The sequence below is a fragment of the Lissotriton helveticus genome, chromosome 5_1 (assembly GCF_964261635.1).
Source record: "Lissotriton helveticus chromosome 5_1, aLisHel1.1, whole genome shotgun sequence".
NCBI lineage: Eukaryota > Metazoa > Chordata > Amphibia > Caudata > Salamandridae > Lissotriton > Lissotriton helveticus.
In genome coordinates, this window is record NC_136065.1 from 2,036,291,903 (window position 1) to 2,036,317,069 (window position 25,167).

The 25,167-nt window shown below is 52.6% G+C and overlaps 1 protein-coding gene across 2 annotated transcripts in view; it reads right to left on the minus strand.

The window, feature by feature from the left end:
- LOC144756223 (nuclear factor 7, brain-like) overlaps nt 1-25,167 on the minus strand; it is a 254,591-nt gene that overhangs the window by 172,647 nt on the left and 56,777 nt on the right. For both annotated transcript variants that reach the window (XM_078645838.1, XM_078645840.1), the window contains exon 6: nt 10,849-10,964. In XM_078645838.1, coding sequence (XP_078501964.1) covers nt 10,849-10,964 — 116 coding nt within the window. The remainder of the gene's footprint in view (nt 1-10,848; nt 10,965-25,167) is intronic.

A 25,167-nucleotide genomic window follows, 5' to 3' on the forward strand; every position in this document is an offset into this window, starting at 1 on the left:
GAAATGGGGATCTGACTGAGCCGAAAGCCATCTTGGAGGTCCTTTCTGCGCAGGACCGTCCGTCTGGGGAAATGTCAACCTTGGCTGGTGGAACTCAGCCAGCTGGCAGGGATGGGCAAGATGCTCCTGAGAAACTGACCTGCGAACCCAGCAGGACGGAGTCATGTGTCCCTATTCTGAAACAATGTTATAATGTCATTGTATTTCCCTGGACTTTCTCATGAGAACCCCAATCTCGCTAGGCGGTACCCAGAGATGTAAATAAGGCATCCAAATAGTCTGTTCTGATTGGTGTGTTACCCAAATCCTACCTTAGGACCAATCCAAATTGAGGGATTCTGACACTTTGCAACATTTGGGGGTGGTACACTGCCCCAAAACAGTATATCTACCCTGGGTTCACCTAGGGAAATCGTCCGACTTGTCTGGTTTAGCTGACCTGTCACTGACCCAACGCACTCAATAGGTGACTGAAGATACAGAGAGCTGCGGAGCACTCTGTCCGAAATTGACCATAGACTAAGGTTTTACTAAACCTTAAAGTGCTGGCGGAGCACTTTGCTGGGAGTTCGCTGACCCAATCGGGGTCTTGATCGATAGCTGCAGAGAGGGTGGAGCGCAGGCGTTGCTTCCGAACTGCGGGTGCTGGTCCTGTCCTGAGGGTTTCCTGTCCTGATTCCTAATCTGAGGGTTTCCTGTCCTGTCCTGGGTGTCCATTCTGCACCTGCTGTCCATTGAGGGGTATCCTTCCTTGAGGGTTTCCTGTCCTTAACTGACCCGTGGCCAGGGTTTGGTTTCCACACCAGTCTAGGTAAATATTGCTCTGAAATCTTTAAACCTTGCACCTTTCTATTTTCTGTCTTTTGCTTCAATAAAGACACACCTTTGCTCATGTTAATTTTCCATGCTTTCCGCAACTATTGAAATGTAAAGTCATTTGCATTTATTTCATAACGTGTTCCCATGTTACCCTACCTGTTAGAAATTATATTTTGCATTGCGATTTGTCATTTCCTGATATGGTCTAGAACCTCCTTACTTAAACTGTCTAAAGAACTTTTGCCCTACTTGCATAGCATATTCTCGTTGCATCTCATATTAGTATTTCAATGATTACCCTGACTTTATTTCTCTATAGTTATGTACTTTTCATTATCTTGATTATCGATTGTCTTATTCTTGTAAATCTAATGCTTTCCGAGAACGAACTTTAGATAAACACTTTAAAACTTCCAGTTGTCCGTGGTCATTTTACAGATAAATTGAATGTTATTGGTTGGGTTTGTATTTTGCTGCCTTTCCTTTTACAGCTAGCTCCCTGATCCATTGTGGTCATAGGTACCCGTGTCGGTGGATGGTAAGTCGGGTACGCTGAAGAATAACAGTAGGGAATTCACACAAATTGGTAGTAGAGCGTGAAGTCACCTGCTCAATGTATATGGTGAATTGAAATATATGGGCCCGAAGCCGGAAGCGGCGAAATTATTGGTCGGGTGACCTCGCGCGCTCTATCACATTCAATAACATCATGGGGCCTTATCCAACACTTACAACAAATGAGATTCCATTGGACAAACTACATATTGAATTGTTTAAGGCTCTATACACTCTTTGCAAAAGAGAGATGTCTGAAGGGAATGAGCAAATCTCCAATCTCCCTCCTGGTACTCGAGCAAGTGCCGGAAAGCGAAAGCACATCTAAATATGGCAATTAAATGGCGCAACCTCATAATAATCAGAAAAATAGAAAGTGTTCCCTGGGTTTAGATTCTTGTAAGTAGAAATAATATCTACCAATCGCCACTACTCATTCTCTCAGAACAACACTCAATCATGCCCATTAGTACCTATTTCTATTAGTAGAACCACAAAACAAATGAAAGTGGCACAGGATGATTTAATTGCACAAAATTTTTTTTCATAAATTTAACATAAATTAAAATACATTTAAAATTTGAACAAGGCGCATTTTTTTTATTTAATACAGTGCCTAATACTGCTAGTTCAATATATCAATGCACAATGTGGAAATTCATTTAAAAACAACACATATAGTGGAATAAAAAATATGTAATAAGGTTAAAAATGTCGACGCGTTTCGGTGGACACGGCGCTTAGCCCACCTTCCGAAAAAAGCAACCTCATAATAATCCAGTCATCGTGTGCAAACTATAAAACAGTTGTAGCTTAGCACAAGTAGGAGTGGATTGATTCTAACTGGCTAGTTTTAGTTGAAGCAACTAAAAGGAAGGACCAGAAATCCTTCTGGCAAATCCTATCACACGGCAATCTACTAACCCAAAGGGTTGTAGAATTTTCAGTTCGACCCCAGCAATGGGTAGAACATTTTACGAACCTGTATGCCACTCCCCGAAGACGACACTCCCTATGGCTGAGCAAGAACTTGTCTCCTACCATCAAGAAGTTCAGTAAAATTGAGCTTAGTTTCATTGACAGTAGAGGAAACTTACAATGCCATCTAATCACTACAGATTATGGGCAGAGTCTCAGGCCAGGATAAAGTCCTAGTGACCCCTTTTGCTCAGAGCCCGAGGTCTGGGACCCTTACATAAATCTGTTATATCACTCCATTTTGGCTGGTGGCAAAATACTATAATGGTGGCTGGGTGCGGAATGTATCCCAATCCTTAAAAAAAGTGATAGGACTTTCCCTGGTAATTATAGGCCAATCAGCTCGATTGACAATTTACAAAAAGTATTTTGCTGTCAAGTGATTGATCGCTTGCAAGACTGATTGGAAGAACATATCGTCCTTTGGATCACGTTTACACAGCATTTGTTGATCTGAGGGTCGCCTCTGATCTGGTTCCAAGAAATAAACTGTAGTCAACAATGGAGCGGCTGGAAGTAGTTCCTACTTTATAGGATGTCCTCACTAGGCTCAACGAAGGAAATTATGCCCAAGTAAGATGGGTAGCGGGGTGTTTTTTTTTCACAGATCGTATTCCTGTCACTCATGGTATGCGACAGGGGTGCGTTCTTGCTCCGACTTTCTACTCCCTCTACATAAATGATGTGGCTAACTTTCTCTCGCCTTGCACTCAAAATTGCCCTAACCTGGGGGGCTGCCCATTCCTGCACTACTATTTGTGGACAACACTGTGTTACAGAACCTATTTAAGAGTTTTGACAATCAATGCAACTCCCGTGACTTGGAAGTTAACTCCCCAAAACCAAAATAATGGTTTTGAAATCCCACAAATCTTTCAATTGGGGATTTGGGATGCGCAGGTCCAAACTCCAAGAGGTAGAGCATTTCGACTATCTGGGAGTAAGGACAGATAAATCCGCAAATGGAAAACACATATTTTAAATTCAGTGCTGACTCTTCTCCATGGCGCCTCTGCAATAGCCAATCGCTATAAAGCCACAACTCCTCGGCTACTGAGATTTACAGGGTTGAGGTGCAATCAGCCTTCTTATTTGGAGATTTCTGGTGGATAGGTAACGTGAGTTGGCTGATAACCAGGGAGAACCGTTTCATGAAATCTTTGTTTAAACTCCCAAAACGCCCTCCACAAGTACCTTTATATTATGGATGGGCCTTAAGAGGATTGGTGACATGGTCAGGCTGAAGCCACTATTATTCTGGCTGAGATTGTGGTCTATCCCGGAGCTGGCTACATATAGAACAGCCCCTGCGGACGTCTTATAAGGAATAGTAACTCCATTCCTTGGCTTCAATTCCGTAGTTTATTTATTTTATCAAAGAAAAAGTCTGAGAGTCCATCGCAAAGTGCCTGGCTAGGAGAGTTCTGCGTGGCCGTAGCGGGTGGGTTGATGAAGTCTCTGACAATATTGAAAAGGGTTTTTGAGGAGTTTTTGGCGTTAGCAATTTGTAGTGAGAAGTAGTCTCTCATGGTTATTTTTTTTTGTTTAAGAAATTTTTTTAACGCGGTTTTGTAAATGGCTTTGGCTTCAGGGTCGTAATTTTGTCGCCACTTGCGTTCGAGTGTTTTGCATCTGCTTTTTTCCTCTCGGAGGATGGTAGAGAACCAAGGGGCAGAAGGGCGGGATCTGGTGGAGGAGATGGATTTGAGGGGGGCGATGGAATCGATGGCCTGGAACAAAGCAGAGTTGAGTCTGGTGACATTTCCATCGATGTCGCTGGAGTGGGGTTCCGGCTGAAAGTGGAATGCTGAGTCAAAGGTGACCGAGGTAACATTATGCCATTTTCTTCTCAGCTCTTTGATGGGGGCCGCAAAGGTTTTTAGGTTTAGCACAAGGTTGAAGGGGATAAGAAAGTGGTCAGACCAGGTGAGAGGGAGGGAAGGGAAGACTGTGATGTTAGAGCAGTTAGCGAAAATTAGGTCAAGGGTGTGCCCAGCTATATGAGTGGGGCCATTGACTAATTGTAGTAGGTTTAAGCTCTGCATGGTTTCTATTAGATTGTTCGCTTTAGGGCATAAATGGTTGTCCACATGAAGGTTGAAGTCTCCTAACGCCAGAAAGAATTGGTGTTTGAGGGAGAGATCAGCCAGCTGGTGGGTGAGCGCAGTTAGTGAGGGAGTGGAGGAGGTAGGGGGATTGTATACTAATGTACCAGCCGGTTTAACTGCCGCGGAATCCGAAACAGTGAAGTACATAGCTATGTTAGTCAATTTGGTCGTGGACAAATTGAGATGTGACTTGAGGATGATGGCTAAACCGCCTCCAGTTTTGCCCCCTGCACGATTGATGCCCTTTAAGGTGTAGCCGGGCGGAATGGCAAGGTGGATGTCAGGGGTGGAGGAATCTGTAAGCCACGTTTCGGTGAAGAATAAGATATCCCAAGCTTCGGCGATAATTGACATCCAAATCTCGCTGGTATGGCGAGGCAGAGACCTGCAGTTGACCAGGCCAGCTTTCAGTGTAAGGGGGAGTGACTGGCGGGTAGGCATGATAGGACAGGGAGAGGAGCGGCGACTCCACGGCGGAAGCGTGAAATTGCATCGGGGGCAGTGGAAGGAGGCCTCTTCCAAGTGATCCGGGCTACATCGTGAAGTGGCCGGGCAAGTAGTGGGATTTAGGGAGAGAAGTTGAGATTTGGTCCAGCACGTGCGGTCGATGTTAGCCGGACGGGCAGGGGGACTGGCCCTAGGCACGGGCCAGGCGCGGACGGGCGCAGACGGGCTTGCCTTAGGCGCGCCTTCGGCGCGCAAACGGCGCGCCCGCTGCGCCCGTCCGCTGCGCGTACGGAAATGACACATACTTTTATCCAGGTGATGGGCGTGGCCTCCAAGGGGGCGTGGCCAAGTCGCACGCCGGCAATGGCGCCGTGGTTTGTAGGAGAGACCCGCTGTCAGCGCAGGGCAGCTGAGCGGTGGATTAAGAAGAGCGAGTCCTGTGTAGCCAGGTAAGGCGAGTTTTTAGCAGCAGAAGTAATCAAGAGTAACACACAAATCAGAATTACACCAAAGATTTTTAAAAAGATAAAAAGTACAAGTCTCTGTCTCCCGGCTATTTTGCCTCAGGAGGTTCTGGGTTCTGGCAGGTAGCGCTAGTAAGTCAGCTTATATACCTGCATGGAGTGGGCGTGGCCTCCAAGGGGGCGTGGCCAAGTCGCACGCCGGCAATGGCGCCGTGGTTTGTAGGAGAGACCCGCTGTCAGTGCAGGGCAGCTGAGCGGTGGATTAAGAAGAGCGAGTCCTGTGTAGCCAGGTAAGGCGAGTTTTTAGCAGCAGAAGTAATCAAGAGTAACACACAAATCAGAATTACACCAAAGATTTTTAAAAAGATAAAAAGTACAAGTCTCTGTCTCCCGGCTATTTTGCCTCAGGAGGTTCTGGGTTCTGGCAGGTAGCGCTAGTAAGTCAGCTTATATACCTGCATGGAGTGGGCGTGGCCTCCAAGGGGGCGTGGCCAAGTCGCACGCCGGCAATGGCGCCGTGGTTTGTAGGAGAGACCCGCTGTCAGCGCAGGGCAGCTGAGCGGTGGATTAAGAAGAGCGAGTCCTGTGTAGCCAGGTAAGGCGAGTTTTTAGCAGCAGAAGTAATCAAGAGTAACACACAAATCAGAATTACACCAAAGATTTTTAAAAAGATAAAAAGTACAAGTCTCTGTCTCCCGGCTATTTTGCCTCAGGAGGTTCTGGGTTGCCGCATTCCCCTCTGGGGTAGCCCCTTCGCTTCCACATATAAGGGCCCCAGAAGCCGTCTCCCTGCAGTCATATAATGAACTGACTCTTGAGACCGCACTCAGGCTACTCACCCAATGTAGATCTGGCGCTCCCTCTGATCCTATCCCTGCCAAAATCATGGGTGATCTGGCCCCCTCACTGGCAAGCTCCTTTCTCTCAGTCTGGAATGCCTCCCTCCATCATGGCATCTTCCCAACCATGTGGAAGGAAGCACTGGTTGTCCCCATCTTGAAAAAGCCTGATGCCGACCCTACCCAATTCTCTAACTATCGCCCCATTTCCCTCCTCCCCAAACCCGCTAAAATCTTGGAAAAGGCAGTGCAACTGCAACTTACAGAGTTTCTGGAGGACAACTCTCTTTTGCACGATTCTCAGTCCGGATTCAGAGCGGGTTTCAGCACTGAGACGGCCCTATTGGAAGTAGCAGAAACTATTCGCGGGTGTGCAGATAGGGGCGAGGAGGCCATGTTGGTCCTCCTCGACCTATCTGCCGCTTTTGATACGGTCTCCCACAAAATACTCCTGGATTGTCTCAAACAGGTCAGAATCAGCGGCATCGCTCTTACCTGGATTAAATCCTTCCTCACTGACAGAAGTCAGAGGGTGATGCTGAGACCATTTAAATCAGAAGGTAAACCCCTGCTGTGCGGTGTTCCGCAGGGCTCTGCCCTCAGCCCTCTGTTTTTCAACGTCTATCTCGCTCTCTTGGCCGCCGTGGTGGAATCCTGTGGAGTCAGAGTGGTCTCATACGCTGATGATACTCAGCTAATATTCTCCTTCACTGACCACTCTGACTACACGTTTGCCAACTTCCGCCAATGTCTAGACAACATCAATGTTTGGATGACTAATAATCACTTAAGACTTAACTCTGATAAAACAGAGGTTCTGTTTTTTAACCAGAAAAACCCTATTTCCCCTTCCCTATGGTGGCCTACAGCACTTGACCCCGCACCTATCCCAGTTCATTCTGTACGTAACCTGGGTTACCAGTTCGACGATTCACTTTCATGCAAAGCCCAAGTCAATAAGGTCACCTCTGCCTGCTTCATGAAGCTGCGCATGATTAAAAAGATACTTCCCTACCTCCCCTTGGCCGCCCGCCGTACGGTCACTCAGGCCCTCATCACCTCGCATATGGACTACGCTAACAGCCTGTACGCCGGCGCCCCTCAATATCTGATAGACCGGCTCCAGATCGTTCAGAATGCGGCGGCTAGACTGATTGGAAACATCCCCTACCGCCAGTCAGTCGCTGCCTATCGCAAGGAGCTACACTGGCTCCCTATTGCAAGCCGTGTCCAGTTCAAGATCCTCACCCTCGCCTTTCGAGGAATCAACGGCGTGGGTCCTATTTATCTTCAAAAGCGAGTATCAATTCCCACTCCGTTAGATCACTGCGATCTAACCACTTACGCCTCTTGACCGCTCCTCGCTTTCGACGTGCCAGAATGGGCGGCAGAGGGTTCAGCGTAATCTCAGCTAAACTGTGGAACTGCCTCCCAATCGACCTCAGATTCTGTTCGACCGAATCCATCTTCCGTGCCAGATTAAAAACATGGCTGTTCTCCGGACTCTGATCCCTTCTTCTGTCGTCCTTTTCCCCCTTTTTCCCCTCGCGGATCTGGTTCTAGCGCCGGGACACCCCCTCGGGGGTAGCTGTGCGCTTTATAAACTACATAAATAAAATAAATAAAATTATATTAAGCAACAATTGGGAGAACTGGGACTGATCAGCTATTGGTCAAACACATCTCTAATTAATAGCAGCACAAAGAGGGTTATTAGGGAGAAACATTGGACCTTCATACACAAAGCATATATCCAAAACGCAAAGGCTGGTGGGTAAACTGGTTGATCCGTTCCTGTCCTTCAAACCCACTCCCAAACTTGTATTAAATATGGAAGCTTTTGTCCCTCCCTTAGCACGCTTATAAAGCTTAGAGTGGGCATATTGCTGGCAAATAGTTTTACCTACGACTGGGACCACAGAACCCACAAAACACGAACCTGTTCCCTCTGCTCATACAGGCATGAAGATGTGTGTTACAATTTATGTTTTTGTCCAGCCTATGGGTGACCGAGGAGGGCTGGGATCAGACCTATCTGCATTACTTTGGGAGTAAAAAAAGATCGCGAAGCATATCGCATTTTACAGTTATACTATAATGCTGGTATTGCATTAGCTCTCGGTAGCTGTCTGGCGTATAGAAAGCAGTGGGATTGCAACTATAGTTTTCCAGTAATTAGCACATTGTACAGATTATTTGTATGCTAATAATGTGAAAGTATCTGATTTTACCCTTTGTAATGTTTTATTGTGCAAGATGGAAATCTCTTTTATGAATTAATGTAAATCATTATTTTTTTAATGATTTTTTTAGGATATGTTTCATGTGTTTTATGGGCTTGTGCCCGAAATAAACATTATTAAACATTATTGAATGAATGGTTCTAATTCTGTCTATCAGAATGTCTCCTTTTTTTTCCTTTTCTTTTCTTAGGGATTGTGGCACCCATCCCTGCACCCCTCGTGGGGCAGGAGGGGAGGCCCCTGTGCCGGAGGGCACGTGTTGGAGGCAGCCTCCCGACGGCCCGCGTTCCCCCTTCGGGTCCTTCCCGCCGTCCCAGCGGCAGAGGGACCCATCATGTATGGTGGAGGAGGGTGTCCGCGGGCGACCACAACCAGAATGTCTCCTTGATGGTACTCACTCAGTGCTATCTGCAGTAGCCGTAGCATCCTCCCTCTCTCTGTACATTTTGGTTCATCCCTCTGTTGAATCCATGACACTTTCTTGGAATTGATAGAAAAGGCATGTACAGTATCCTTGTGAGTTCCTTGTCCAATACCAATATCAGTGTCTGCTCTGAAGGGACCCCTGTCTGTCGTGGCATTTGAAAGGCCCCCCATCTGCCGTGGCATTTGAAAGGACCCCCTATTTACCCTGGCATTTGAAAGGACCCCTAACTGGCTTGGCATTTCAAAGGTCCCCTGTTCACTCTGGCATTTGAAAGGACCCCTAACTGGCCTGGCATTTCAAAGGTACCCTGTTTACTCTGGCATTTGAAAGGACCCCTTATCTGGCTTGGCATTTCAAAGGTACCCTGTTTACTCTGGCATTTGAAAGGACCCCTAACTGGCTTGGCATTTCAAAGGTACCCTGTTTACTCTGGTATTTGAAAGGACCCCTAACTGGCGGGGCATTTCAAAGGTACCCTGTTTACTCTGGCATTTGAAAGGACCCCTAACTGGCCCGGCATTTCAAAGGTACCCTGTTTACTCTGGCATTTGAAAGGACCCCTTATCTGGCTTGGCATTTCAAAGGTACCCTGTTTTCTCTGGCATTTGAAAGGACCCCTAACTGGCTTGGCATTTCAAAGGTCCCCTGTTCACTCTGGCATTTGAAAGGACCCCTAACTGGCCTGGCATTTCAAAGGTACCCTGTTTACTCTGGCATTTGAAAGGACCCATTATCTGGCTTGGCATTTCAAAGGTACCCTGTTTATTCTGGCATTTGAAAGGACCCCTAACTGGCTTGACATTTCAAAGGTACCCTGTTTACTCCGGTATTTGAAAGGACCCCTAACTGGCGGGGCATTTCAAAGTTACCCTGTTTACTCTGGCATTTGAAAGGACCCCTTATCTGGCTTGGCATTTCAAAGGTACCCTGTTTACTCTGGCATTTGAAAGGACCCCTAACTGGCTTGGCATTTCAAAGGTACCCTGTTTACTCTGGCATTTGAAAGGACCCCTTATCTGGCTTGGTATTTCAAAGGTACCCTGTTTACTCTGGCATTTGAAAGGACCCCTAACTGGCTTGGTCTTTCAAAGGTACCCTGTTTACCCAGGCATTTAAAAGGATCCCTATCTGACTTGGCTTTTCAAAGATACCCTGTTTACTCTGGCATTTGAAAGGACCCCTTATCTGGCTTGGCATTTCAAAGGTACCCTGTTTACTCTGGCATTTGAACGGACCCCTTATCTGGCTTGACATTTGAAATGTCAGCTGTCAACCCTGGCATTTGAAAGGTTCTTTGTCTGCTCTGCTAATGAAAGGATCCCTATCAGCCCTGGTATTTGGAAGGGCCCCTAACTTCCCTGATATTTCAAAGGACTCCTGTCTGTCCTGGCATTTGAAACATCTTCTGTCTGCACGTGTATCTGAAAGAACCCCAATCTGTCCTGGCATTTCAAGGGTCCCGTGTCTGCCCGAGTATATGAAGGAGCCCCTACCTGGCCTATATTATTTGAAATGTCCCCTGTGTGGCATGGCTAGACGGGGGGCCTATAAATGCACTCTAAATGCCAGGGCAGACAGAGGACCTTTCAATTACCTGGGCTAAAAGGGGATTCTTCACATACCAGCTCTGGATCATAAAAGAGCTACTCATTCAGAAACCTCTTGCCGGTGATTGTTGATGAAGAATAAGGTGGATTTTTATTTTCACTTGGCTCTTTATTCAGTAAGTGGCTCGTGTGCTGCTTACATTTGAGCTCATCTAGCGCCATAACACCGTAATCGCTAAATGCACATTTTTATAAATTCACAAAATAAATACATTTAAAGCTCTGTTTATCAAACAAGTTTGAAATATATACACATTGCCTTTGACCTCCATCACCATCTAGACTGTCCTGATCTTGACACCACAGACTCTCTCTGGTCTCAAACTTTGTTCTGCAGGGTCTTGAGGGGGATTCTACTCACCAGGGTCAATGAGGGTCCACATCTTCTTCCAGGCCATGTACTGGAGAGGGCCACGGTAGTTCCCCACGTCCAGCGACCGAGAGAACACGCCACACTCCTGAAGCCCCTTAGTCCACCTGGAGTGATACACATCATCGTCAAGGAGAATGACCACAGTTCAAGACAAAGAAACTCCTACCTTGACTAGTGACAGAGGATGGGGCAAAAGGAGATTTGTGGAAATTGAATTTGAGGGTTATTTTATATCCACCAAGTCCATCTGGCCTGTCATGGGTCCTGCGTCATCCAACGGGGAAACATTGCCACATCCAGCAGTCAACCAGTAGGCAGCGAGCCATGACCACCCAGGCACCAGCTAGATAAGCAGCTACCAGTGACACACCTTACTGTACCATTCGCTTCATCCTGGATATGGTGCCACACTGGCATGGTATGCAACGGTTAGCACGCATTTTTTACAACGCGGTGCTGTTACCACGCTACTTTTACCACGCAAGTTGTTACAACGACTTGCGCTGGGGGGCGCTCCAGGATAGTAAATAGTTTAATTTACTATCCAACTCCTTCCCTAGAGTCCACGGGGGCTGGAGTTGGAATAGTAAATAAAAAAATTTACTATCCAGCGCCCCTCCACGCAAGTCGTTGTAACGACTTGCGTGGTAAAAGTAGCGTTGTAACGGTACGCGTTGTAAAAGTATGCGTGGTACCGTCATACATCCCACTGGCATACATGTGGTGTGCTCCACGTTTTCACAGTTGAGGAAGACATTCGGCTAGAGATTGTGAGAGGAGACTCATACAGCGATAACAGGCGGTGATGGCGAAGAGTCGTCGGCCACATGCTACCGAGCAGCCAGTACAACCTCCCAGACCTGCTCACCCGTCAGTCACCTACGCCATGCAGAGTACATGGTGAGACCACCTAACATGTCTTTCATCAAAGAAAAAAAGGATACAAATGAACTGTGTATTTTCATTTGGAGTTAAAGATGGTGCAAGATGAAGTGGATTGTTAGTGTGTGTTAAAAGTATGGAGGAGGTAGGATAGAGGAGTTTGCTTACAGGATGTGGTGTGTTAAGGGAAAGGATACATCAGGTATTTTGTAGTGTTTTTTGGAATGGGCAGAATGAAGTTGATGTTTTTTTTTATGTGGTTAGGGAAGGAGTAGACAGGAGGGGATTTTTGTGTGGGTATGTAGAATTTATAGAGATAGTAGCCTGAATTAAGTTATTTTTGGCATGTGCCTGGTTAGAGAAGGAATGCGAAGAGGAACATTAGTTTGGAGTGATTTGTTAGGTGAGTAGGATAAGGAGAAGTTGTGGGTGTTTTAAAGCAAGAGACATGTTACAAGTAAGGATTGTTTTGGGGAATTTTCAATGTGCGAAATTACTGTCTGACAACATTCAACTGCAGTGCTGCAACTTTGCAGTACTTCTTGAACAATTATCCCTGATCATGGCACTGCACAATTTTGACATTACTGCAGCAGCGTATGTGAGGTTGGATGTGCTGTAGGATAGTTGAACATATCAATTTAGTCTTAGTAGGGGGTATGTTATAAGAATATAAAAAAATATGAAAACACTTTCAAAGAAACTTTTAACGTTTCATGAAAAAGAGGTTATGGTATGTTGGATACACATAAAACTCAAGGTAAATGCGAAATTCTACGTGATGCTGACACACACCACCCACCAAGCAGGCAGGTTAGTATAGTGCTGTTTTGCCATTAGTATGGCCTTGCAGCATTGTCCTGTCCAGGCACTTTCATGCTCAAGTCTTAAGGATTCCGGCGCAGTCTGGAATAGGTTTTTTCCTTCACTAGTATCACCAACTGGATAATACCAACTGGTCAGTATTAGCCGCACTAAGCAAGGATCCTTGGTAGAAAACCTACCATTAACTCCATCTGGTTACATGTTAATTTACTTTTCTCAAGTACAAGTTCTCGTTCTATAATAAATCTCGGTCCACTGTGGGCGAGTCTATGTAGATTGATTGTTTGCAAATTTATCAGAGATGGATATCCTAGAAATCTGGCAAAGCTCCAGCTCTCTAGGGCCAGTGTCTCATGAGAAGATCCTTAGGACACTGTATACAAATGGTTACAGTTATCTCCTTCCACTGTGTCCACTCCCTCTTGCAAAGAGTTGCACAGCACTTTTCACTTCTCTTGGTGGCCACGCCAGCAGTTAATAGGGCCACCTTCACAGTACAATTACATTTATACTCAGAAAGGTGGCAAGGTGACTGGCATAGACATCATGTTTGTGATACTTTGAAATAGACTGATGTTTGCTGCCCTAGTAAAATTGCTCACTTTGGGAACCTTCATGGCATTGACCCATACCATTACATATCTCTTCTAGATGTGAGTTGCCGCATGTGTTTTATTAACTTTTTTTTGTTAAAAGCTGTTCCTCGAGGAACTAATGCTCTTCCCTAATGCCAGCTAATATTGTAGACTATGGGGCGTGGCCAAGCAGCATGGCCGACAGGACGTAAGCTCCTTCGGCTCCCGGCAGGCCGGCACATAAATCCTGAATAATATCCTTCCCGAGGGTCCTCGGACAGAGTAAAAGAGGTCCACGAGTCCCGAGTTTCCAGGGGCCCATCCTGGCAAGAGCTGCAACTGCCTGCTGGATGGAGAGCGGGGGTGGCAGCCCAGGCTGAGTGGCGGCGAGGCCAGAATCACGCGAGGCCGGGGACTGTGGCCTACTCGAGCGTGACGGAGGCTGCCCACGCTTTGCGCGTCCACAGCCATCGGGCCCCCCGAGAGGAGGGTAACATAGCCGCAAGAGAGGGGCCCACTGCCATCCGGGGCCCCAGCGTGGAGAGGATCGCCTGTGGCCTGTGGGGGGGAGCCCGGCATAATCGCCGCAGCGGCCTTCGCACTGCTGGAGCTCCGTGGGCCTACACCATCAGAGAGGCGATCCGGTTTGGGGGGGTGCCCGCTGCCATCCGGGGGCCTCCCGTGTGAGCTGGAGCTTCGAGGCCATGTCAGGGCCTGGCGGCGGACTCGGGCGGCGTGGAGATGAGGCCTGCGGCTGACGTCATGGCAGTGGGAGCGCTCCCGGCCCTCCTGCGCTGACCCTGAGGAGAGGTTGACAGGCGGGGGAGGCATCCTCTGCCATCAGGGGCCTCCGGAGGACTGGGAAACCTGCGGGTGCTGCTGGGGCCTGCAGGTGATTGTCTCCGCAGACGGCCTGGGCCAGGACTGCGGCCTACACTGCAGGGGCGGGGGCGTCCCAAGACCCGGGCGCCCTGTGTGGCCAGCCCCGGGAGGGCTGGAGAGACGGCGGAGGGGCATTTGCTGCCATCTGTAGACCACCGGGGGATCTGCTGGGCCCCCGGCCAGTCGACACACCGCAAGACTGGGCCTGCCATGACCGGTGGAGCTGGACCTGAGGCCGTCTCTGGAGAGTCATAGGACCGGAGATGGGTCCCGGCGAGTGGGCACCAGAGAACATTTCCGACAAGGGCCCGGTGCTGTGGTGAGGGTCATCTCCTCATGGAATGGATCATTGGGCCCCCTTAATCACACGGCTACCCTGTTGAGCTGCGGGGGAGAGACGGCAACGCCTGGGGCTGGCAAGTGGTCCTGGCCTGCCTGCAGCATTGACGCAGTCCCCACTTACCTGCGGGGTCCACCACGATTGTGCTGGGACTGGACCCGGCTGAGCTTTGGACATTGTGGCCCGGGACCGAGGGAATACTTTGCATGGACTGCGACGTATGAGAATGACGCTGCGGTGACTTGGTGCGGACGTTGTGGGGAGCTGCGGCTGGGGAGTCGGTCGTGAATCACCTACATTCACACAGGCCTTTAAGTGGGGCTGTTGAAGTCTTCTTTGCTATCCGGACGCCCAGGGACGGGCCTTTTTGGATACCTGCAATGCGTAAGGACAGGATGCCCCATGCCTCGCAGCCAAACACCATAACGCAATACACCACACAGCGACAACCCTCACAGCGGATCACGTGCCAGGCGGGGCAGGGCGAGGGGGGTGAAGCTCCTGACGAACCTTCCCAGGCGGAGCTGCTGAGGTCGATCCAGGGGTCCCTTCTGCCCTAGAGCAACAAATCAAAATGGTGTCCATTGATGTGAACTTACTACGGACAAATCTGCGAAAGGTGGCAGATAAGGTTTCCGATGCGGAGGGGAATATCGTCCAGTTGCAAGGGAAGGTGGCGTCCCTCAAAAAACCAGTCTGACAGCTTACCGCCACGACGGGGGCACTGGAGCGGAGGGCAAAAGATGCGGAAGGGAGGGCACGCCACAGCAACATTAGGGTTCTCGGCATTCCGGAACGGGCAGAGGCGGGCAACGCGAAACGCTTTCTGGAGCAGTGGATTCGTACAACACTATGCCCCACGGGTCTGTGTGAGGTCTTTGTGATTGAGCGGGCCCATAGAGCGTTGGTTCCGCCGCCGAGACCGGGAGCCCCTCGGCGAGCCCCCATTGCCAAGATCCTCAATTATCGGGATAAGGACTGCATCCTGAGGGCGGCGAGGGAGACTGCAAACCTCACCTTTGAAAATGCCAGGGTCTCCATCTATCCGGATTACACCCAGCAGGTGCAGGAGCAGCGGAAGTCCTTCCTGGCAGTCAAACAGAAGCTCCCGGAGCTACACCTACAGTACATGTAAGGTTATATCCCAGGGAATGGTGCATTTTTTTGAAGCCCCGGAAGAAGTATGGGAGTGGCTAGAGATCAGAGGGGATGCCCTCCCCCCAGGCGAACGGGGGGAACCCGAAGTACTTGGGGACATGACCACCGAGGAGGCGCACTAGCAGATGAAGACGTCTCTCAGACACGGTTGACCACGAGGAGAGACAGCGTGTCACGGTGGCAAATGATGGGGCCCTCCGCCTAGAACCGACTGAGTCTGAAGGCTTGCCGGCGACATCGAGGACTCCCCTTTGGGAGGGGGTACTGGTCCCAGACACCCTGCAGCCCACCTCAGATACTCTCCCGCCTACCAATACCACGATTCCTGAGATAGTGGGGGACCAGTTGGTTACCTCGGCGGTACCGTCTTGAGGGGCGGGGATGGCTGTATATTGCTTGTTTGACACCGTGACTGGTGGCCGGCCTAACTAGGCCCTCTCCCAGGGGGAGAATGTACTCAGGTTATTTGCATTGGAGGGACGAAGCTGATCTTCGGGGAGCGGAGGGTCTGACAAATTGTGTGAATTTGAACTGTGACGGTCCGAGCCCTATATTAATGATGTGATAGCTGGCCTTGCCGGGAGCTGGGTGGGGGGAGGGGAGTTTTCCTTCTGATCTTTTGGGGGGTTGAGCCCTGTTGGGCGAATGGGGTGCTGTGCACGTCCTGGCACCAGCAGGGGATGGGCATATTGGCAAGTTTTATTGTTGCAAGAATATCGCTCGTGGGTGGGGGGGGGGGGCGTTTTGGAAAGGGTTGTTGAGGGGGAATGTTTCAGGCATCGTATGTATCACATTTCAGGCACAGGGTTGGAGTGACACCATGGGTAAGGCGCTATGGTTGGTTTGGCTACATCAACAGACATGGGGTATAAGTTTTTGAGCTGGAACGTGAGGGGGCTGGGCACATACACTAAAAGATATAGGGTCCTTTCTTTCCTTCGCAGACATAGGGTCTCCATTGCGTGCCTCCAGGAGACCCACCTTGTAGATGAGGGAGCTCAGAAATTGAGAAAAAAGTGGCGGGGTCAAGTATTTCACTCATCATTTTCTACATATGCTAGAAGGGACTGATTTGGGTGGCACCCGGTGTCCTGTTCCCTCTCCAATCTATGGAGGCGGATATCCACGGTAGATACCTGCTTCTGCGGGCGAAACTGGATGGGAGGGACGTCATTATACTAAACACATATGCACCCAACACGGATGACCCGGTCTTTTTCCAGACCCTCCAGGGGGTCCTGACCAATGACCTGGAGGCTCCAGTGCTTTGGTTCGGGGATTTTAATTGTGTCCTTGATCCTGTCCTGGATAGGTTTCCGCCCGAGAGGACACAAAGCCCCGTATGACTGTACAGCTTAGGGAGGTCATGGAGAATATAGGAGCTGTTGATGTTTGGCGCTTGAGAAACCCGACACAGAAAGTGTATACCTGTTTCCCCCCCCCCACAATACGCACAGTGCTTAGATAGGGTCTTAGTGGCGAACGCAGAGTCCTATATGTCCCTTGAGGTTACCCACCAGGCTCGTTTTTTATCTGATCATTCCCCGGTAGCATGCATGGTGCAATGGGGAGCCCCGGTTTCCCGCCCTCGGACTTGGAGGTTGCCGGTGGATATCCTTCAGGACCAGGTGGGGAAACCCATGTGGAGACAGCTCTCAGAGACTACGTGGACCTTAACTGGGAGGAGGGGGTACTTTCCCTGGCCACCAGGTGGGAGGCCCTGAAGGCAGTGGTGAGGGGGGCGTGCAGGGGTCTCACCTATGGAGTCCCGAAACAGCTCCATCAGGACCTTCTGAAGGCGGAGGATATTCTTTTGAATGTACAAACATCAACGGCCCCTGACGCCCAACAGCGGGAGGGGGAGCAGACTGCCCGGACTCGTGTGCATGACATCCTCGATCTGCTTGACAAATATACCCTCGGCCAATATAGGCAACGCCTTCACAGGGAGAGTGATAAGTCAGGGCGGCTTTTGGCTTTGATCCTTTGGAAGGAGCGGGCCCAGGAGCATATTGTGGCCCTGCAGGACCCAACCGGGGCGATGGTTCACTCGGAACAGGGCATCCTTGGGGTTCTCCAGTCCCATTCACAACGGGTATATGCCGCGGACCCCGCTATCACCGAGGCCTCTTATCTCCCTTACCCCCAAGGGCTGACCCTGCCGACCCTTCCCGAGGTGACACGGGAGGAACTGGATGAGACCCTGACGCTGGGGGAGGTGCGTACAACTATGGGCCGCCTGCCACGCTCTTAGTCACCCGGGAGCGATGGGTTCCCTCCAGAATTCTATCAGGAGTTCGGGGGTACACTTTCCAGCCTCCTCTTGCAGGTATTTCTCGAACTGTTTGAGAGCGGAACTCTCCCACTGAGTATGACACGGGGGAAATTTGTATGATCCTGAAACCGGGGGGTGACAAGCATGACCCTTCTTCGTATCGTCTGATCACTATGATTGATACTGACATGAAGATCTTGACCAAGCCGCTGGCCACCAGCCTGGCACCGTATATGGCCCATCTTGTCCACACGGACTAGTGTGGGTTTATTCCTGGGCGTAATACAGCCATGAACCTACGGCACTTGAATCACATTAAACATTTGGTACAGGGCAGCGAGGGGCAGATGGTTCTGGTATCCATCGACCTCGCCAAAGCGTTTGATACAGTTAATTGGGGGTATCTGCAGGAGGTCCTCCGAGTGGTGGGCTTGGGCCCCAACTTTTGCTGATGGATTCGCATCCTATATGAGCCCCCTCGTGCCAGGATACGACTTGGAGCTGCGCGATCGGTGGAGTATCTGCTGGGACGGGGTACTCGACAGGGGTGTCCCCTCTCGCCCTGGCCATAGAGCCCTTGTTAGAAAGGCGACCCGGGGGAGGCAGAAGATGTCTGACTGACCACCCCTAGGTCCGCCCCTCCGTCGAGAAGTAGCCGAGTGTTACCGAGAGGCCTCCTGAATGAGGGCCCTCTCCTAGGATCGTACAGCAGAGTAATCACAACACTACAAACGGACACCACACAGGAGGTCAAGTTCTCAAGCTTTTATAAGTAATAACGGTTGCGGGTTCTTGGCAGTATATACAGCTGGATCGAGGGATCCGTAAAGTCTCGGACAAGGAGGGTAAGGTAGCGGGACAGTCTTACTCTGGGCGGAGGAAGGGATACCCTACGCACAGCTCTCAATCCTCGAGCTGGGGGGTTCCGAGAGGTTCGAGCCGCGACGGCGCCAGCAGGCTAACAAGATGGTTCAGCAAGGTAGGCCGCGGCAGCGCCAGCAGGCTCTCAGATGGTTCAGCAAGGTAGGCCGCGGCAGCGCCAGCAGGCTCTCAGATGGTTCAGCAAGGTAGGCCGCGATGGTTCAGCAAGGTAGGATGGTTTTCTCCCCGCATCTGCATCAACCAACGCAGGGGCTGGTGGTCGGTCTGGACTCGGAAGTGGGTGCCGAAGAGGTAGGGCCGGAGCTTCTTGAGTGCCCACACCACGGCAAAGGCTTCCCTCTCGATGGTGCTCCACCGCTGTTCTCTTGCCAGGAGGCGTCGGCTGATGAAGGCCACAGGCCGGTCGATTCCTTCGGGGTTAACTTGGGACAGGACCGCCCCGATGCCGTGCTCCGAGGCGTCGGTTTGGACTACAAACTCTCTGCTGTAGTCGGGGGCCTGGAGCACAGGGGCGGTGCACATGGCAGTCTTTAAAGTCTCAAAGGCTGTCTGGCACGCAGGGGTCCAGTGCACCTTCTGGGGTAATTTCTTTGAGGTCAGTTCGGTGAGGGGCCCCACAATGCCCCCGTAGTCTTTTATAAATCGCCGATAGTATCCAGTGAGCCCCAGGAAGGCTCGGACGGCGGTCTGGGTGACCGGGGGCTCCCAGGACCGGATGGCGTCTACCTTTGGTTGGAGGGGAGCTACTTGACCGCTCCCTACTTGGTGTCCTAGATAGGTCACGGACCCTTGGCCTATCTGGCATTTGCTGGCTTTGATGGTTAGTCCGGCCCGCCGGAGGGCCGTCAGGACTTCCCAGAGGTGGGACAGGTGCTCATCCCAGTGAAGGTTGTACACCGCAATGTCATCTAGATAGGCGGCGCTGTATTCTTCTAGTCCGGCCAGCACCTGATTCACTAGCCTCTGGAAGGTGGCCGGCGCATTTTTCATGCCGAAGGGCATCACTTTGAAGTGATAGTGGCCATCTGGAGTCGAGAAGGCCGATCGCTCTTGTGCGCCAGGAGTAAGGCCGATCTGCCAATACCCCGCCGTGAGATCGAAGGTGCTGAGGTATCTGGCGGCCCCTAGGTGATCGATCAGTTCATCCGCCCTGGGGATGGGATGTGCGTCGGTCCTGGTGACTGCACTCAGTCCCCGGTAGTCAACACAGAACCGGAGCTCGGGCGCTGTTCCGGGGGAAGTGGCTTTCGGGACCAGGACAACGGGACTGGCCCAGGGACTGTTGGAGGGTTCGACTACCCCCAGGGCCAACATCTTGGCCACCTCAGATTGGATGCAGGCCCGAACCCGGTCGGGCACTCGAAAAGCTCGTTGTTTCACAGGGGGGCTGTCTCCGGTGTCCACATCGTGGACACACCACCGGGTGACCCCCGGCGTGAGGGAAAACAGATCCGCAAACTGCCCCAGCAGCTTCCGGCAGTCTTGTTGCTGCTCTGGGGTCAGGGTAGAGCCGGACCCCTTCGAAGGAGCCGTCTTTCTCGGTGGTGCTGAGGAGATCTGGTAGTGGCTCGGAGTCGTCTTCAGCTCCGTCATCGGTCGCCAGCAGCAGACTCAGTTCAGTGCGTGCAAAGTGCGGCTTGAGCCGGTTAGCGTGTAGAACCCGGAGGGGGTTCCTGGGGGACTCCATGTCTACCAGGTAGGTGACGGGGCTCTTGCGCTCCACCACCTTGAAGGGCCCCGTCCATTTGTCCTGGAGGGCACACGGTTCAACCGGGGACATGACCCAGACTTGCTGGCCCGGCTCGAACTCGATGGACGAGGCGTTCTGGTCATACCAGCGTTTCATCTCCTCCTGACTGGCCTCCAGGTTGGCCTCGGCAAGTTCCCTGAACTTCCGAGTCTGATTGCGGAGTGTCAGGAGGTATCAGTAGACATCCGGTGGGGCATCTCGAACTGCTGTCTCCCAGCCTTCCTTGACCAGGCTAAGGGGGCCTCGAACCGGGTGTCCGTACAAGAGTTCGAACGGGCTGAACCCCAGGGATTTCTGGGGTACCTCTCGGTAGGCGAACAGGAGGCAGGGCAGCAGGACATCCCATTTGCGCCGGAGAGGCTCTTCTAGGCCTTTGATCATTCCCTTCAGTGTCCTGTTAAAGCGTTCCACTAGTCCATTTCCCTGGGGATGATACGGGGTGGTGAACTTATATGCGACCCCGCACTGTTGCCATAGGGACCGCATATGCTTCGAGATGAAGTTGGACCCCCGATCACTCACGACTTCTCGGGGGAAGCCGACTCGGGAGAAGATGCTCATGAGGGCTCGGCCCACCACGGGGGCCGTGATGGTTCGGAGAGGGATGGCCTCAGGATAGCGGGTGGCATGGTCCACCAGGACGAGGATGAAGCGGTGCCCCTGCGAGGTGCGAGGGTCCAGGGGCCCTACGATGTCTATTCCCACTCGCTCGAAGGGGGTGGTTACCACAGGGAACGGCTGGAGCGGGGCTTTGACTTTCCCCCCGCTCTTCCCGCTGGCTTGACAGGTCGGGCAGGTCCTGCAGTGGTTCTGTACATCAGTGCGCATTTTTGGCCAGTAGAAATGGGTCACCAGGCGGCTGTAAGTTTTGTCCTGCCCCAGGTGCCCGGCGAGGGGCACATCATGTGCTAAGTTCAGGAGGAAGTCTCTGAACCGGAGGGGTACAACCAGCACCCGGCCGGCCCCTAGCTCGGCAATCTTCTGCTCACTGTAAAGGAGGTCGTTGTCCCAGTAGACCCAGTGGGACCCCGCGGGGTCTCCAGCGGCTTGCGTAGCGGCTTGCTGTCGCATCCCCTCGAGGGAGGGGCAGGTTTTATGTTCCTGCCGGAACTGTTCGCGGGTGGGGCCACCTTCTTGGCGCCATTGAGCGAGTTCTGGGAGGTGGTTGAGCTCGGTGAGATCTTCTTGGTCGGGCCCTTGGGGGCCGGGCTCGGTGTCGGCGTCCTCGGGGACGACGGGTGGCGGAGGTGCGGGCCATTCTGGCTCCTCTGTTGGACCTTCCCCCGCTGGGGCGGAGGCTCGGGCGGACATGGAGCGGGTGGTCGCACAGACCCACTCGGGAAGGCCTAGCATCCCCAGGTGCTCTCTTCGTTCGACGCCAGCCCATGGGGAACTTTCCAGGTCGTTCCCAAGGAGGCAGTCCACGGGGGCATCGTCGCGGACAGTCACTTTCAGCACGCCCGACACTCCCCCCCACTCGAAGGGGATGCGGGCCATCTGACACAAAGTTTCTGAGTTATCTGCGGATCGGACTGGGCACAGGACGTTAGGAAGGATCTGTTCCGGAGTCACCAGATGGCAGCGGACCGCTGTCACGCTGGCCCCAGTGTCACGGAGGGCTTCGGTCCGGCGACCATTGATGGTGACCCACTGGCGGTACTTCTGGGTGTTGCCGGGGATCGGCCCTCGGGGGATCATGTCGTGAGTACCCAGGCAGGCTAAGGTCATGGCGGCGGGCTCCCACTCGGCCTGCTCGTGGTCGTCGTCCTCTTCCTCACTTCTTTCTTCACCTAGGGCAGCTGCCGCGATCTGGCGGGCTGGGGGCCCGGTGGTGCCGGGTCGCTGGTTCATCGGGCAGAGGGGGTCATTCGCATAATGACCCTGTCGCTGGCATCTGTGGCACGTAACGTTCGGGCGGGGCCCCGGCCTGGCTGGGGGGCCCCCTCTCCGGCCCAGGGATGGCGACGTGGAGGTAGGGGATGACCCCTGGGGGGCGTCTCGACCCCGGCTCTGGCCTACTCCGCCACCTCGTGGTCGGTGGTTCCCCAGGGACCCCCGGCCGTAATCTCCCATCGTGTTCCGGGGAACTCGGGTGCTGGCCCATCGGTCTGCCTCGACAGCGAGTTTTCGTGGCTCAGTCAATTTGCTGTCGAGGAGGTGCTGCCGGAGTTCGACGAAACAGTTATTGGACAGGTGTTCCCATAGAATGAGGTCGACCAACTGCTGGTAGGTGGTGACCTGGCAGCCCCGAGTCCACCCCTCGAAGGCTCTACTGTAATAGTTCACGTATTCCACCCACGTGGTACCGGGGATTTTTTTGCAGTCTCGGAATCGCTGCCGGTACATCTCGGGGGTGAGTCCGAAGCGAGTGAGGAGGGCGGTCTTCATGTGCTCGTACGAGGTCCTCTCGGTATCAGGGAGCTCCAGCAGGGTGTCTCTCCCTTCGTTGATAAACTTCCCCCACAGGCCGGCACCCCAGTCCCTGAGGGGTACTCGATGGGCGGCCATGGCGACCTCGTAAGCTTTGAACCACTGCTGGATGTCGTCGTTCTTATAGTACTCTTTGACGACATCCTTGGGTATGTGCACCTTCGTGTCCACCGGGGGAGGTGAGGTCTTACCCCCGGAGGTGGCAGTCTCGCTTGCCTTGGCTTTAAATTCTAGTTCTTTGAGGACGCGCTCGTGCTCGAGCATGAGTTTCTTCTCCTCGAGGTCTCTTTGTCTTCGCTTTTCTTCTAGGTCTCCTTCTAGCCGTAGCTGCTCGAGGGCTAGCTTCCTTTCTGCCAGTTGGATCTCTCCTTCTTGTTTGAGTCGAGCAAGCTCCAACTCGTGGAGCCGGTTCCTCTCTCGTTCTCGGGCGTCTTCGTGGGAGAGGCCCGTGTTTGGGTTTGCGGGTCTCTCTCCCGCTGGGTTCAGCTGAGCCTCCGGGCCTCCGATCGGGCCCGGGTTATCTTCACTCGGAGGTGGCGCCTCCCCGGCGTCCACCCAGGCCTGCAGGGCCGATTTGAAATCTTCTTTGGTGCTTAAGCCAGTGGTAGTGATGCCTAGATCTTTGCAGAATTGCTTCATCTCCTTGTGACTGTAGTCTTCCATTTTCTCCTTCTGGAATTCTGTGGTCATGGTCGCAGTGGGTTTTTCTGGGTAGCGAGTGAATCACTCTCTGTACGATCTGCGTGGGCTCGGATCCCAGCGCTTGCCACCAATGTTAGAAAGGCGACCCGGGGGAGGCAGAAGATGTCTGACTGACCACCCCTAGGTCCGCCCCTCCGTCGAGAAGTAGCCGAGCGTTACTGAGAGGCCTCCTGAATGAGGGCCCTCTCCTAGGATCGTACAGCAGAGTAATCACAACACTACAAACGGACACCACACAGGAGGTCAAGTTCTCAAGCTTTTATAAGTAATAATGGTTGCGGGTTCTTGGCATTATATACAGCTGGATCGAGGGATCCGTAAAGTCTCGGACAAGGAGGGTAAGGTAGCGGGACAGTCTTACTCTGGGCGGAGGAAGGGATACCCTACGCACAGCTCTCAATCCTCGAGCTGGGGGGTTCCGAGAGGTTCGAGCCGCCGCGGCGCCAGCAGGCTAACAAGATGGTTCAGCAAGGTAGGCCGCGGCAGCGCCAGCAGGCTCTCAGATGGTTCAGCAAGGTAGGCCGCAGCAGCGCCAGCAGGCTCTCAGATGGTTCAGCAAGGTAGGCCGCGGCAGCACCAGCAGGCTCTCAGATGGTTCAGCAAGGTAGGCCGCGGCAGCGCCAGCAGGCTCTCAGATGGACGTCGGGTTACAGGAAGGATGAGTTCGTCTGGTGTCGGCCGTGACAGCGTCAGCAAGGCTTCCAGTCCAGGATACAACTGGCGTCCTACTCCGGGGCTGGCCCAGATATAGGACGGAGGTCCTTTGATGTCCGGACCCTCGCGCCTGGGGGCCAGAGGGGCCGGGATGACGGTGTCCAGACACCCAGCAGGGGGGTGGAGCCAGCGCCCAGGGAGGCCGGAGGGCGATAGATACCAGGCGTCCGGGGACGGCTGGAGGGCCATCGAAACTCCTCTCCCTCTGGGATCTGTCGAGTGGCCACTCGACCACCTGGGTGGATCTTGGTGCCTCGATGTCTGGGCTTCGCTGGGGCCGAGGCTGGGGCCGAGGCCACGTGGTCGTGACGTGGTGGGCCCAAGATGGAGTCGGGCACGGCCTCGTGCTTAGGTCGTGATGGGCCTACGCTGGGGCCAGGCCGATGATGGGGATCCGGGATGGTAGCCGGATCTGTGGTGTTGGGGCGTGCAGGGTCGGGCAGAAGGGGCCGCCCGAGGTCCGGAGGAGGGCTGATGTCGTCCTGGCCCCGCCATGCGGGAGGGGTAGGACCACGCCATGAGGCCGGGTCCAACAGCCCTTTGCTGTTCGGTCCACACGGAGATGTCACAATGGGGCATTCCGGTGGGAGACACATGCAATGTCATCTCTCTGTATGTAGATGACGCCTTGTTTTATTTGAAAACCCCAAGGGAGGCACTCCTGATATTGTTGTACCACCTGGATCGGTTCGGTGAGGCGTCGGTACTAAGGCTCAACCGCGACAGGTCTCTGATCTTCCCGCTGTCGGGCTTTGACTCGGTGCCCCTGGAGGACTTGCCGGAGCTTGGGCTGCGCTGGGAACGGGAGGGCTTCCGTTATCTCGGTATTCAAGTGGCCTTGACAGACGCACAATTGCTGGCCCGGAATATTGATCGGGTAATCCAGTCCCTG